Source organism: Mus caroli, unplaced genomic scaffold, assembly GCF_978045245.1.
Source record: "Mus caroli unplaced genomic scaffold, Mus_caroli_1 scaffold_11, whole genome shotgun sequence".
NCBI lineage: Eukaryota > Metazoa > Chordata > Mammalia > Rodentia > Muridae > Mus > Mus caroli.
Window position 1 is genome coordinate 72,334,234 of NW_028227266.1, and position 13,921 is coordinate 72,348,154.

Below are 13,921 nucleotides of genomic sequence, written 5' to 3' on the forward strand. Positions count from 1 at the left end.
ATAATAAAAACTTCAAGTCTCTGAAGAAAGAAATTATAGAAGATCTCAGAAGATGGAAAGATCTCCCATGCTCATGGATTGGCAGGATCAACATTGTAAAAATGACTATCTTGCCAAAAGCAATCTACAGATTCAATGCAATCCCCATCAAAATTCCAAATCAATTCTTCAACGAATTAGAAAGTGCAATCTGCAAATTCATCTGGAATAACAAAAAACCTAGGATAGCAAAAACTCTCCTCAAGGATAAAAGAACCTCTGGTGGAATCACCATGCCGGACCTAAAGCTCTACTACAGAGCAATTGTGATAAAAACTGCATGGTACTGGTATAGTGACAGACAAATAGACCAATGGAATAGAATTGAAGACCCAGAAATGAACCCACACACCTATGGTCACTTGATCTTCGACAAGGGAGCTAAAAACATCCAGTGGAAGAAAGACAGCATTTTCAACAAATGGTGCTGGGACAACTGGTTGTTAACATGTAGAAGAATGCGAATCGATCCATTCCTATCTCCTTGTACTAAGGTCAAGTCTAAGTGGATCAAGGAACTTCACATAAAACCAGAGACACTGAAACTTATAGAGGAGAAAGTGGGGAAAAGCCTTGAAGATATGGGCACAGGGGAAAAATTCCTGAATAGAACAGTAATGGCTTGTGCTGTAAGATCGAGAATTGACAAGTGGGACCTCATGAAACTACAAAGCTTCTGCAAGGCTAAAGACACCATCAATAAGACAAAAAAAAAAAACCACCAACAGATTGGGAAAGGATCTTCACCTATCCTAAATCAGATAAGGGACTAATATCCAATATATATAAAGAACTCAAGAAGGTGGACTCCAGAAAGTCAAATAACCCCATTAAAAAATGGGGCTCAGAACTGAACAAAGAATTCTCACCTGAGGAATACCGAATGGCAGAGAAACACCTGAAAAAATGTTCAACATCTTTAATCATCAGGGAAATGCAAATCAAAACAACCCTGAGATTCCACCTCACACCAGTCAGAATGGCTAAGATCAAAAATTCAGGTGACAGCAGATGCTGGCGAGGATGTGGAGAAAGAGGAACACTCCTCCATTGTTGGTGGGATTGCAAGCTTGTACAACCACTCTGGAAATCAGTCTGGCGGTTCCTCAGAAAATTGGACATAGTACTACCGGAGGATCCAGCAATACCTCTCCTGGGCATATATCCAGAAGATGTCCCAACCGGTAAAAAGGACACATGCTCCACTATGTTCATAGCAGCCCTATTTATAATAGCCAGAAGCTGGAAAGAACCCAGATGTCCCTCAACAGAGGAATGGATACAGAAATTATGGTACATTTACACAATGGAGTACTACTCAGCTATTAAAAAGAATGAATTTATGAAATTCCTAGCCAAATGGATGGACCTGGAGGGCATCATCTTGAGTGAGGTAACACAATCACAAAGGAACTCACACAATATGTATTCACTGATAAGTGGATATTAGCCCAAAACTTAGGGTACCCAAGATATAAGATACAATTTGCTCAATGCATGAAACTCAAGAAGAATGAAAACCAAAATGTGGACAATATGCCCCTTCTTAGAATTGGGAACAAAACACACATGGAAGGAGTTACAGAGACAAAGTTTGGAGCTGTGATAAAAGGATGGACCATCTAGAGACTGCCGTATCCAGGGATCCATCCCATAATCAGCTTCTAAACGCTGACACCATTGCATACACTAGCAAGATTTTGCTGAAAGGACCCAAATATAGCTGTCTCTTGTGAGAAGATGCTGGGGCCTAGCAAACACAGGAGTGGATGCTCACAGTCAGCTATTGGATGTATCACAGGGCTCCCAATGGAGAAGCTAGAGAAAGTACCCAAGGAGCTAAAGGGATCTGCAACCCTATTGTTGGAACAACATGATGTACTAACCAGAACCCCGGAGCTCTTGTCTCTAGCTGCATATGTATCGAAAGATGGCCTAGTCGGCCATCAATGGAAAGAGAGGCCCATTGGACTTGCAAACTTTATATGCCCCAATATAGGGGAATGCCAGGGCCAAAAGAATGGGAATGGGTGGGTAGGGAAGTGGGGTCGCTATGGGGGACTTTTGGGATAGCATTGGAAATGTAATTGAGGAAAATATGTAATAAAAATATTAAAAATCAAAAAAAACAAAAAAAAAAAAAAAACAAATACATGAGCCCAAGGGGGCCAATCTCATTCAAGCCACCACACTAGAATGACAAACACGTACTGTCACACTTGACATCATTTATGGCTTCCAGGATCCAACTTAAGTCCTTGTGTTTTCAAGGCAAGCACTTTACCCACTGAGCTACCTCCCCAGACCCTATCCACACATTAAAATTACAATTGTGATCTACACCACCCCAGTCTTTATTGCCCCTGGACTAGGTTATGTATGGCAGAGTCTTACTTAGCTGAACATATGAGCTTCTATCTTGTGGGTGTGACCAGAATTCTGACTGAGGCAACTCTCATATTTCTTCTCCCTAGCTTAGTTTTCAGAGCCCTTGTGAAAATTTTACATGCAAGGAAGTAAGAAACAGGGAGAAAGAAATCTGCTGGGCTTGATGTCAGAGAATCCCAAATCACAACTGAAGAAGCAGAATTAAAAGGGTTCTGTTGATTGAATTTTCAAAGGGGTTCTTTAAACAGCAGGGACAGCTTGAGACGTAATTTTGTTTACCGTATTTCTGTTTAACTAGAGGGAGATTGCCTTTGAGACCACAGAGGGGGTCTGCTATCTGCATGGCATGATCCGAGAAGTAAATAAGAGACAAGGTAATTAAAACATGTTTCTCCCAAGGGTCACAGAGCCACACTTGGAATGGCTACATTATTCAGCCCTTTAGAGTAGGTAAGGGCCGCACTTGTCTGGTAGGCAAATCATGGTAACAATAGTAGGTAGTATCATTTATCAAAATGTCAGGTTTAATTAGGCGATTAAAATACCAACACCAGTGGACAGCAAGCTATCTGAAGAGGCCTAGAGACTTTGACCTTAAGAATTCTATCACTAGTTCAATCTGACACTCATGATAGCTTTGCTAGATAATACACAAGTGTTTTGGACATGGTTATTTTTCAATAAAACTTTATTGATCAACAGCAAAATTATAATTTTATGTAATTTTAATGGATCACAAGATCATAATCTTTTGATTTTTTTAAATTACTTTTAAAGGCATAAAAAAAATCATTCTTAGCTCACTGGCCATACAAAACTAATAGGTGGGCCAGACTGGACTCATGAACAGAGGGAAGGGAAGTGGCTACCTCATGATTACACTTTAGAAAAGGTTCCCCCAGGATTCTGGAAATGGTCGGAAGAAAAGCTCCTGCTAGGAATGGGTATTGTCTCCACACAGCCTAGCTTCTTTCTCCACTTCCCATCTTGGTCACAGTGTGGCTAAGCTTTGATGCTGCTCAAGCTCTGAGACCTTCACCTGCCTCAGTACCACCTTGGAGGAGTCCTATGTGCTCAGTGATCTCAGATTTATGAGGAATGTCAGAAATAAAGAATACCAGGATATGGATTGGCAATCCCTCCATCCAGATCCATCAAAACCAACAACTCGGGAAGAAGAGAATTGTTTAAACAGAATGTTTAAGGTCTCATAATAATTTTACATAATTCAGTTTATGTTAATCATAAAAACATATTGGGGATGCCTTTGCATTTCTTATTGATTTGAGATTAATATTGATATTAATAAATGTATTGCAAAATTAACATTTCATTAATTTCTAAGTGTTTGTTGGTCCCTCACAGGAGAACAGGTGAAGCACTGACATGCCCTAGTCCATGCCGTGGGCTTCCTAAGACTCTTTCACTTGGCTTATCCTTGTATAGGATCTGTCTATATTCCTGTCCTGAAGCTTCCTCTCTTAGAGCTCAGAAACCTTGTAATTGTTCACTCTTTCTCTTGATTATGTAAATATTTTAAAAAAAATCTTTCCAGTTTTCTAATCCACATATGTTTTCCTTGGAAATCTTGGGAATCCATCATTTTGAGTTGCAACGCTCTGCGAGAGAATAACACCTGTGTCCCAGCCTCTATGAGGGAAGAGGAGCCTGTCATTGAGGCACATGGATAGGCAACATTTGTTGTCACAAAAAAACAAATTGAAAACTTAAACGTACTTTAACATGCTGGTCATATCCCATTGGCCCATTTTTTAACAGTCTCCTCAGCATCCTTTCTAATACAAGCATATGAAAATCCTCCTACATTTTATCACAATGGACTGGGGTAGAGACTAAAATCTTCTCTCTCCTCTACTGAAATAGCCTTGACTAAAATCATTATTGTCTGTTTTTCACGGGCCACTCTTTATTCTTATATCATCTCTGACATAAATTTAATAGATATTTTACCAAGTCTGAGGAAGGCCATTAAAAGAGTTAGGCATCAGGATTGTGTGGAATTAGGAATGAATCATGAAGATAAACTCCTCTAGGTTAGAATCTAAAAATCATGCCTACTCATTGATGTGAAAGACTGAAAGACTTTCTTTTTTCCTGTAAAAAACATTTCAGAGTTTTTTTTTGTCATATGAAGAAATGATCGCATAATATATAGTCAGAATCCAAAGAAGAATTTTTTTGTGTAATGAAGTGAATGAAAACATTCAGTTTCCTTTCTTGGAGTTTGTGCTGCTAATAGTATCTGTCATAAATGTTAATTTTACAACAAATTTTCTATTGAAGAATTTATATTCTTCTTCAAGAATATCCTGTAAAATCATGCAAGTGTCATGAACAAATACTAGATTGTGACTCCCTTCATAAATGATTTAGTTAAGCTGTGAAGAAACAATGATGGGGTTGGAGAGATTGCTCAGTGAGTCAGAACATTTGCTGTTTTTATAGAGGGTCTGGGTTTGGTTCCCAGAACCCATGCTGGCTGGCTCACAACCACCTGTAACTCCAGTGCTAGGAGATCTGACATCCTGACATCCTCTGCCAGCCTTGGTGGGCACTGCATTCATACACATTCACTCTCTCTCTCTCTCTCTCTCTCTCTCTCTCTCTCTCTCTCTCTTAAAAATCTTTTTAAAAAGAAATGATCTAACAATCTTTTCCAAAACACTCTTCACCTTTATTACCCTTTTGCCTCACACTCCATTTTGCTCTTGACTAGCCTTGGTTGTCACATTGCCAAACTGGGGTCATCAGCATATTTGTCCCACCCCTTATGCCCCTGTCAGTGACCAGGACTAGGGCTCACTCTCTTCTCTTTGATTATACAGCTTCCTGCAGCTTAGCGACTCAACACTAATGCTTCTGTCCCTCAGTCCAGAGACTCAACTCCAATGCTTTTGTTCTCAGAGTTCTTCTCATCAACTTCCTGTAATGAACTTAGTTTCTGTCTATCAGTTGTATAGTGTCCTGGCTACCATATTTGGAAGGAGACAGTCCTGCCCCGGCCCAGTTGACTGTGGCTAGCTTTTCTCTCAGTGCTGATGCCACTGGGCCAGTGAGGTTGGCTGGGGGGAAGATGGGGGCCATTACAGCTGGGGCACTGGTAGCCTGCAGATGCTGTGTTTCATGGTAGCTGGGCAGCATGTTCATTGATACAGGCCTAGTGACCCCTCCCCATCATTTGCCCTTTGGCTTCTTCCTTCAACTGGCCAAATTATAGAGATGCTTGTTTTCCAGTCTATTGTTACCAGCAAAATGATTTTGGAAAGACAGGACAGGACAGACAATCCCCTGTTCCTTACATTCCCGATGTTATGAAAGCTTATTGTTTCTCTTGTAAATCAGGGCCTTTGGAATTACTATGGAAGTCCTTCAGATGATATAGAAAACATGTACTTTTCTGTTAAATGCCCTTCTACCTTTTCTAAGACGGTGTCCACACCACAGCCTATGTCAGATGTATCCAATCTCTCCCCTCTGCAGCGTTCACTTTACAGTGGTCCTGCTCCACCATAAATCCTATCTCAACATATCCTGCATATTAAATATACAGTCCAAACATCCCAGTGTCTATGGAAGTCCCCCGGTGATCCAATATTAATTTTCTAACCAACTTCCTCAAGAAGTACCCATATATCACTACTCTGCAATAGATGAGCTACCTTTTGCATACTTTACAAATGATTTATTTCTAGATTATGCATATGTGTGTCTATTTGTGTTTTGTACGTTCCTGTCAATGCAGATATCTGAGGAGGCCAGAGACATTGGGTCCTCTTGGAGCTGGAGTTATAGGTGGTTTTGACCCACACCCAACATCTAGCTGGGTACAGGGAACCTGTCTTGGGTCCTCTGCTGGAGAAGCATGCTCTTTCAACTGCTGGGCCATCTCTCCCAACCCTATGCACACTTCTCAACTCATTTTCTATCTTCATTCTTCCTTGTATTTACTAAAATATCTCAGTAAGTCTGGGGTTGTTTTCCTGGTACATCTTGGACTTGGAACTTACTGTCCACTATTCCTGTCAACTTCTGGGAGGACCCAAGACCATCAATCATTCCTTATCCTCCAGTCTCCAGGCTTTTGTAAATACTGAGAAATTTTCTGTGAGACTGGCTACATCTGGAAATGACTTGTGTTTACTCCCCACTTTTCTGTGATTATCTCATTAGAGTCTAAACCTCAGAGAGTCTAAGTCAGAATGTATCTTTCTTCCATTCCATCAGCTGCTGCAGTAGCTTATAGGACTTGTCAAGTAAGCAGGAAGAACAAGTAGGCAAAGAAATGAACACGTGGGTGGGCTGGAAATGCAGGTTGGTGGTAGAACACCTGCCTAGGGTGTGTAAGACTGTGAAGAAAGCTTTCTCTTTTTGTTTTTCCTTTGTGTTTAATTCTTTTTCAAAACAGTGCTTCTCTATGTAGCCCCAGCTATACTGGAGCTATGTCTTTTATGTAGACCAGCTGGCCTCAAGCTCAGAAGTACACATGCCTCAGCCTCCTGAGCGCTGAAATTAAAGGTATGTACCACCATGCCCAGATTGAAGAAAACATTTTCAAATACATTATGTTTGGGGGGGGATTTGAAAAATCTGGGTTATACCTTTTTAAAAGGTTAAACAATTGCCTATATACACTGCCACTGGACCATGTATCTACTTTATCTGTATCTACTTAAGTCCTTGAATGACTAAGAACTTAGGGCTCCAAAGTGGAGGTGGGAGATAGTATATTTGATATGTTTGGTTTAGGAAACAGGATTATATTCCACAGTGAGGGAAAAAAAATACACAGCCACGTGCCCTTCCACCAATTAATTGAGTTGTGGTTTGATCAAACATTTCAGGTTTTTTCTGCTTCTATTCTACAAGATGTTATTTGATTTACAAAATGAGGTTTGCTATAAGCATGCTGTTATTGAGATGTGAAATGTGCCGAAGTCAATGCATTTTCTTCTCTCTGGGTCAGTGTGAAGTAAGGGAGCGTGGCATCCAATTTTCCTCCAGGTGGCTTTTATGGAGGATGTTAATCAAGTACCCACATCTTCTCAGAAGCAGAAAGGCTCGGTGTTCTGCAAGCCTGACTTGTTCTCCACAGTGCACACACCAGGCAGAATAGAAGCAGAGCCATTTCATAACACAGCATGCTTTATGTTATAGACAAAGTCCCAAGACAACAGGTTCTGTTTCCAAGGTGATGCTTTTATTGCAAAATTCTTCTTTGGTCTGAACTTTGACCATCACAGTATTTTGTTGAACTGGCTCTTTAGTTCTTTAGTCCCAGTTCCTGCAAGACATGATCTATCTAACAGTCGTAGCTGACAGTGTGTTGTTTATATTGTAGGTAAGCTAGGAAGGACAAACCTCTCATACCTCATATAATTTTAGAATCTTCATATTTTGCACATTAGATTATGGATTCTTAAATTTCAACTGATCTTTACTTCAAATTTGGGAAGAAATCTGGAGTAGGACTCATTAGCCTCACTAAGCAGGTTGAGAAACAGGTTTTGATGACAGAAGGGACTGGATAATGGCCATTATCGAACCTGTTACTCACAGCCCCTAAGTTATCCTCAGTTACCCATGATTCATTTGCTTTTTGTTTTTTAAATAGTACTTGTCTCTTCCTTGAAGAATTCACCCCAAACAATACATGCGTGTTCTTCCTCTTTGGAACCCAAGTTCACCTATAGCCTGTGTCTTTCTAAATACTGTTCTTCAGTTGTTTTTATCATAAGACACAAAACTCACATTTGATCTCTACAACAGATAGGCCAACGAAAATATCCTCCATGAACTTGACTGGAGATGCTGGGGAGACTGGAAAGGCAGGAGAAGCACTAGCTGTGGTATTTTCAATGAATTTTAATCTTCTCTGTGAAAAATAAAGGGACATTGGAATGCATGTCCAGTGGCATTACTGATCATTGAAGCTGCCTCCCATGTTCCCTGCGTATACTCCCAGAATCTACCCTGTGTCCTCCCCAGTCCTATATTGGATCCATCTTCAAAGACAGCAAGTACTGGGCATTCTACTGATTTTGTGCATGGAAGGCTCTGGAATCTGTCCTATTTCTGTCTTTGTTAATCTCATCTCTTTCAACTTCACCGAGATGACTTCATTTCCATGTCATTTCCACCTGTCCGGTGTCAGTTTTCTATCTCACGGAGACAATAAGTAACAAATAGGCCTCTGAGAATCTCTGTGTTTTTACTCGACAACACACTCCTGGTACCCTTGGGTGCTTCAGGCAGGAAGCTTTCAGTAGGTGCAGATCTTCATAGACCTAACCATGCTCTCCTTCAAGGGAGTATCCATGAAAGCAGCCACGCACAGATTAACATGGAGATACAGCTAAACATAGCGAACCACAAATCTGCAAACATGCAGCATATCCTAGAGAGTCCCAGGGCACTCTGACACAATATGTGTTTTGCTAGTGGGAAACGTCATCTCAGATGCGGAGAGTCAATCAGTGGTGAGCCTGCTGTTTGTCAAAGTTCTTTCATTAAAGCTATTTCAATCCAACCTTGAATATGGGTCATTAGACTAAGATACCCCCCAAGGAGACTCCTTGTTCCTCTGTAGTTAGATTCTAGAGCATTTTTTCCTTTGGTCAAATATCCACAACCTTTTCCCCTAGGGTACCAAATCAGACTTTTTTTTCATGTTAAGTTGTGATGATTCATTATATAGTAGACATAATTTAATGGGGTGGGTAGGAAGGAAGAGAGTCTGGGGTCCAAAGCCCCTTGAAAATCTAAGTCCCATAGACCGCTTGAAAAGTCCATGTTCCAAAAATAATCATACTTACCCCAAAGTTCGTAGCAGCAAAGCGATCAGAGGCAGAAACCTGCACATTAGTGGAGACAGTTGTATGAGCATAGAAGGCATTGATGTTCGCCAGCAGGGCGCTCATGACTGCAGGGACACCCGGGCACATGTACTTAGAAGACAGACATGAAAAGTGCCTGAAATGTTTAAAAAAGCAAGACATACAGAGCTTTGAAAATAGAAGCTAATCACCATACACCGGCCCACCTTCTCATGTTAGCATTACGTCATTCCTCAACTACGTCTATGGAAAGGAGCGAAAGCTCCTGTGGTCTCTGACTGGAAGAAAAGACACAGTCAGCCTCTTAGACATTTTGCCTTCACACCTGTGAAGTAGTGTGATTAGAAAGCGACTTCTCATGGTGTTAACGTCAGGCTCTTTGAACTGTGTGGGTGCTGTATGCTCACTGGCAAACACAGTTCCTAGAAAAGTTCAGCATTCTGGAGTACCAGCTGGGGTCACAGGATCCCCCTCACTCTCCAACCTCATCTTTAATTATTTAAGAGCCTATGGTGCTGCATTTCACCCAAATGCTCATTTGATTCTGTCTGCTCCCCACTTTTCCCTCTATTTTGCAGCAGGAGGCCCCACTTTTCATGCACACTGGCACCCCTCATTCAGCTTCACACACGACTAAAGCTGCGCTTCTGAGGTTTCCCAGGCTTGAAGGGCCTCCATCAGCCATTCTGTTTTCTAAGCACTTTGTTACAGACAGGATTCCATTAGATAAACAACAGAATTATGCCAGGCCTGAGCACAAAGGCTCTCCATTGAAACCTCCACTAAGAGAATCATTTATAATATCAAAAGCATCGAGTGCTCTGTTCTGTTTCTTCTCTCAAGGAAACCTGTCACGTGTGAACTCTCTCAAAAGATTGGCAAGCTGAAAGTGTCGCTTGTGATCAGTGTGGAAATATGATAAAATATGCACAGCAGGAAGGATCTCCATATGTAATTTGACCCCACTGGCTCAGATATTTTAGTAATTTATCCCCCATCCAGGAACCTCTGCATTCTGTGTTACTGAATGCCAAAACAGGCTGTATGTGCATAAGGGCATAGCACTTGAGTGGCATCCTACAAAGCAAGCCAGTGTCAGCCCTGAAAATTGTGGCCTTGCTTGGCTCACAGCTGGGCTGGATCCCCCCCTCCTTTTTTTTTTCACGAGATTAACTGAAAGTGGATGAAAGTTATGGTCCTTGAGAATCAGAACTGACAATGTTCTAAGAGGTATATGATGCCTATCATTTAGCCCTAGAAATGTAAATGCATTTACATTTTTAAATCACTATCTCTGAGCTTATTAAAATTAATTAATACCCACCAAGAATGCTACAAGTGAGAGGCAGTGATATGGCTGAGTGGGTAAAGGCATTAATGTCACACCTCACAAGCTTCACTCTGTCCCTGGAACCCATGTGGTGCAAGGAAAACTGAACACTTTAAATTGTCCTCTGACCTCCACACACAGGTTCTGTGGTGCACACATGAATCCCCACGCACGTTTATACACATACACACCCCACACAAAATAAATTAAAAACTGTAATTCAAAAATTTAAATATGAGTACCATAGCAATGCAATATTGAGAAATTATTTCTAGTATCTCTTACTGGACCTCACAGAATTAATAACATATCTTGAAGTCATATGGGACTTAAGGCCGCTATACTATTGTGTATTCAGCCTATTTGTTTAACTTGCTTTTAAGAGAACACTATAACAGTCAATCTTACTTGCCTTGGATTTTCCATGTAATCAAGTTTTACAACCTAAGGTAACACAAAGCTGTAATTTTAAATTATGTACTCTTCCCTGCCCCTGACTCAGAACAATACATTTGCACTATTTGCTGAAAGCTGCAAATATTGAGGTTAAGGGCAATCTTCTAAAATGAACATCTTCCATAGTGTTTTGCTATATTGGTTGATAAACAATGACATTTGTAATAGTTTGATATCTGGGACTCTTGGAGTCAGACTTAATCTGACTCCAAGTCAGATTGGAGTTCAGTTGGAGTCAGTGACTTAATCCCTTGTAAAACTGTTAAAAAAAGATTTCTGTAACGTATTCCATTCCTTCTCCATGTGATGGTTTCTGTGATGCTCAATAAGAGAGGGGAAAAAAGCCCTTTGTTAGGAACAGAAACATAAAGACATACAGAAACGTAAACAGACACAATCACATGGCACTCTTATAGTCAGACACACTTGAACACACACAGACACAGTCACACAACAGATAGACACACAGGGACAGACAGACACATATAAAAGCACAAGAACAGAGTCACAAGAGAGCTTTCAGACAAGCACAGGTTCAGACTCAAACAACAGACAGAGGACAGAAGACACAGGGAGCATGAAGTAGATAATTCTGTACTCTTGGCTAAATGATACCAAGGGAAATGCTTTTATTTCTTTCCTTAATGCGAAACTAATGCATGATTGGTGACTTGGAGTTAATCACTAATGCACTTAATCCACAAGAATACCACAAATGATATAAAAACTGTTTCGAGAAGAAATTTTAGAACTTCAAAGTAAAGTCCTCATGTTCCTCCTTGCTCCTCAAATTTTATAAAATTAAATTTGTATGCTCTAATCATAGGGTAAGAATTAAGGAATATTAAATGCCTAAATATGACAATTTGGAAGATGATAAAAGAAAAACAGACATATGTAGGAAGAAGTAGAGGCATGATATCACAAGCAATTACCAAAATAAACTTTACCAAAAGTCTGAAGCTGGAAGAGTGTCATTTGGAAATGGAGGGCACCGCAAGAGTAACCTGGTTTTTGGATTCAAAGTAAGTTACCCAGGCAGCAAAACAGCTCACTAGTTGAGCTTGCACTTGATGTATGAGCCTGATGTCCCAAGTGCAGCCCCCAGGACTCACACAGTAGAAGGGAAGAACCAATGTCTCAAGTTACCTCCATACACATGCACCCTTGTGATAGGTAAATAAAATGTAATAAAAATGGAAACAAACCCTCACAGCCAGGTTGCTTAGGCTTTAGTTCTGTTATCTGTCTCCTGTAGTGGGTCTGAGTAGATCAGAAGGTTAGAAGAGAAAAGATTAGGGTACAGGACACAGCCCCAAAGGTCCAGTCTACCAGCAGGGAAAAGAACAGTCAGGAGGGAGGGGCTTAGGCTGAGAGGCCAGGCAGAGACCAGGGAAGAATGAAGATCTTGGAGTCTGTGGAGGTTGATGCAACAAATATTTAGATATAGGTCTCAAATCAGTGAGTCAACTTGCAGAATATCACAGACCCAGGCATATAACAGATGTACAAGCAACAGTGAGACAATCACAAACCAGACACATAGTAGCATGAGCCACTGAGTAAGAACACGATCAGTATAGCCTTCAGAAGCTTAGGAAAGATGCCTTGAAATGAGGCTAGGCATTAGAAAGAAATAGCTCAGGGATGAGATGGTACAAACAAAGACACAGTGAAGACACGATTGGGTGCAGTCGACCCTCTACTGCTAGGAGAGAATTCCTGACCAGCTTGTCTGTTGGTTTATGTGGAGCTCTGTACTGTATGTTAGGCCAACTACATCTTCATTGGTCAGAGGACTTTATCAAATAAAACTTGAATTCTCACAAAGTAGATGTAAGTTAAAAAGTCATTTGCCAGAAACTATAATTCTTCTACACAAAAAAGAAGCAACATCATCAGATTGGTATTTTTAAGAGATTATTTTGGGTGTAAGATTTTAGGAGGATGTGTTGGAGAAAGGTGAAGGGAGTAAAGGAGTCCAATAGGAAGAAGCTATCTGAAGTTCTTACCCCTTTTCCGTGTGTGTGTGTGTGTGTGTGTGTGTGTGTGTGTGTGTGTGTGAATTATGCTGTAGTACCATGCAGATAGACTTGTTTCATTATGATATCTAGTCAAAGTGCAGGAGTGGAAGATGTCTCTTAGTACATTGACTTCACTTCCTTAGGGGCCTCTTCCTCTCTTTCTGGGGTTGCACACTGTAGATGTACATGTGTGTCTGAAGTTCTGCTGTCTTTATTGAGATCTTATGTAATACAGTGATTCCCTACACCCAGACATGGACCAATGTTTGGTTTTTGGTTTTGTTTTTGTTTTTTTTTTTCCCTAATGAAAACAAGGCAACAGGAGCTGGAGGCATTTACAGAGTTACAGGGGACAAGGCAAGTGCTCAGTTTCCTTGACAGGACAATTGATCAAGACATCAATCACTTTATGAGCATTTGGCCATGGTAGGTGGTGGTAATGTTTTAATGCTGTGATGACGACCACACTCCATCATCGCTCTGCTGAGAGCACTGCTTTAAATCATCCAGAACATTAGGCAGAAATTCATCTCAAAGCACTGACAGAAATATCTAATTCTCTGATTAATACTGGAATGAGGCAATTCTGGGGTCTGATGGGCACTAGCTAAAGAGGCACAGGAGTCATTCTCCAATCTTCCAGAAGGCTCTAAAAAGATCAGAAAGGAACTCAAATCCTACCAGCCCCAGAAAGCATGAGTACCAACCAATGACTTCAGATACCAAGGACCAACTTTCCCTAACTTCAGGCCAGCTGACTGGACTAAGAAATATTCAGTGATGGACTGTGTCTTACCTCTTAAGTATGACCTGGCCACCAGGAAGGGGGA

At 40.8% G+C, this 13,921-nt stretch overlaps 1 protein-coding gene across 1 annotated transcript in view; it reads right to left on the bottom strand.

Moving 5' to 3' along the window:
* The window catches only part of Unc13c (unc-13 homolog C), a 502,014-nt gene that overhangs the window by 197,114 nt on the left and 290,979 nt on the right, over positions 1–13,921 (bottom strand). Inside the window, exon 14 of the mRNA XM_085844784.1 lies at positions 9,261–9,417. Within this exon, the coding sequence (XP_085700910.1) occupies positions 9,261–9,417 (157 nt within the window). The remainder of the gene's footprint in view (positions 1–9,260; positions 9,418–13,921) is intronic.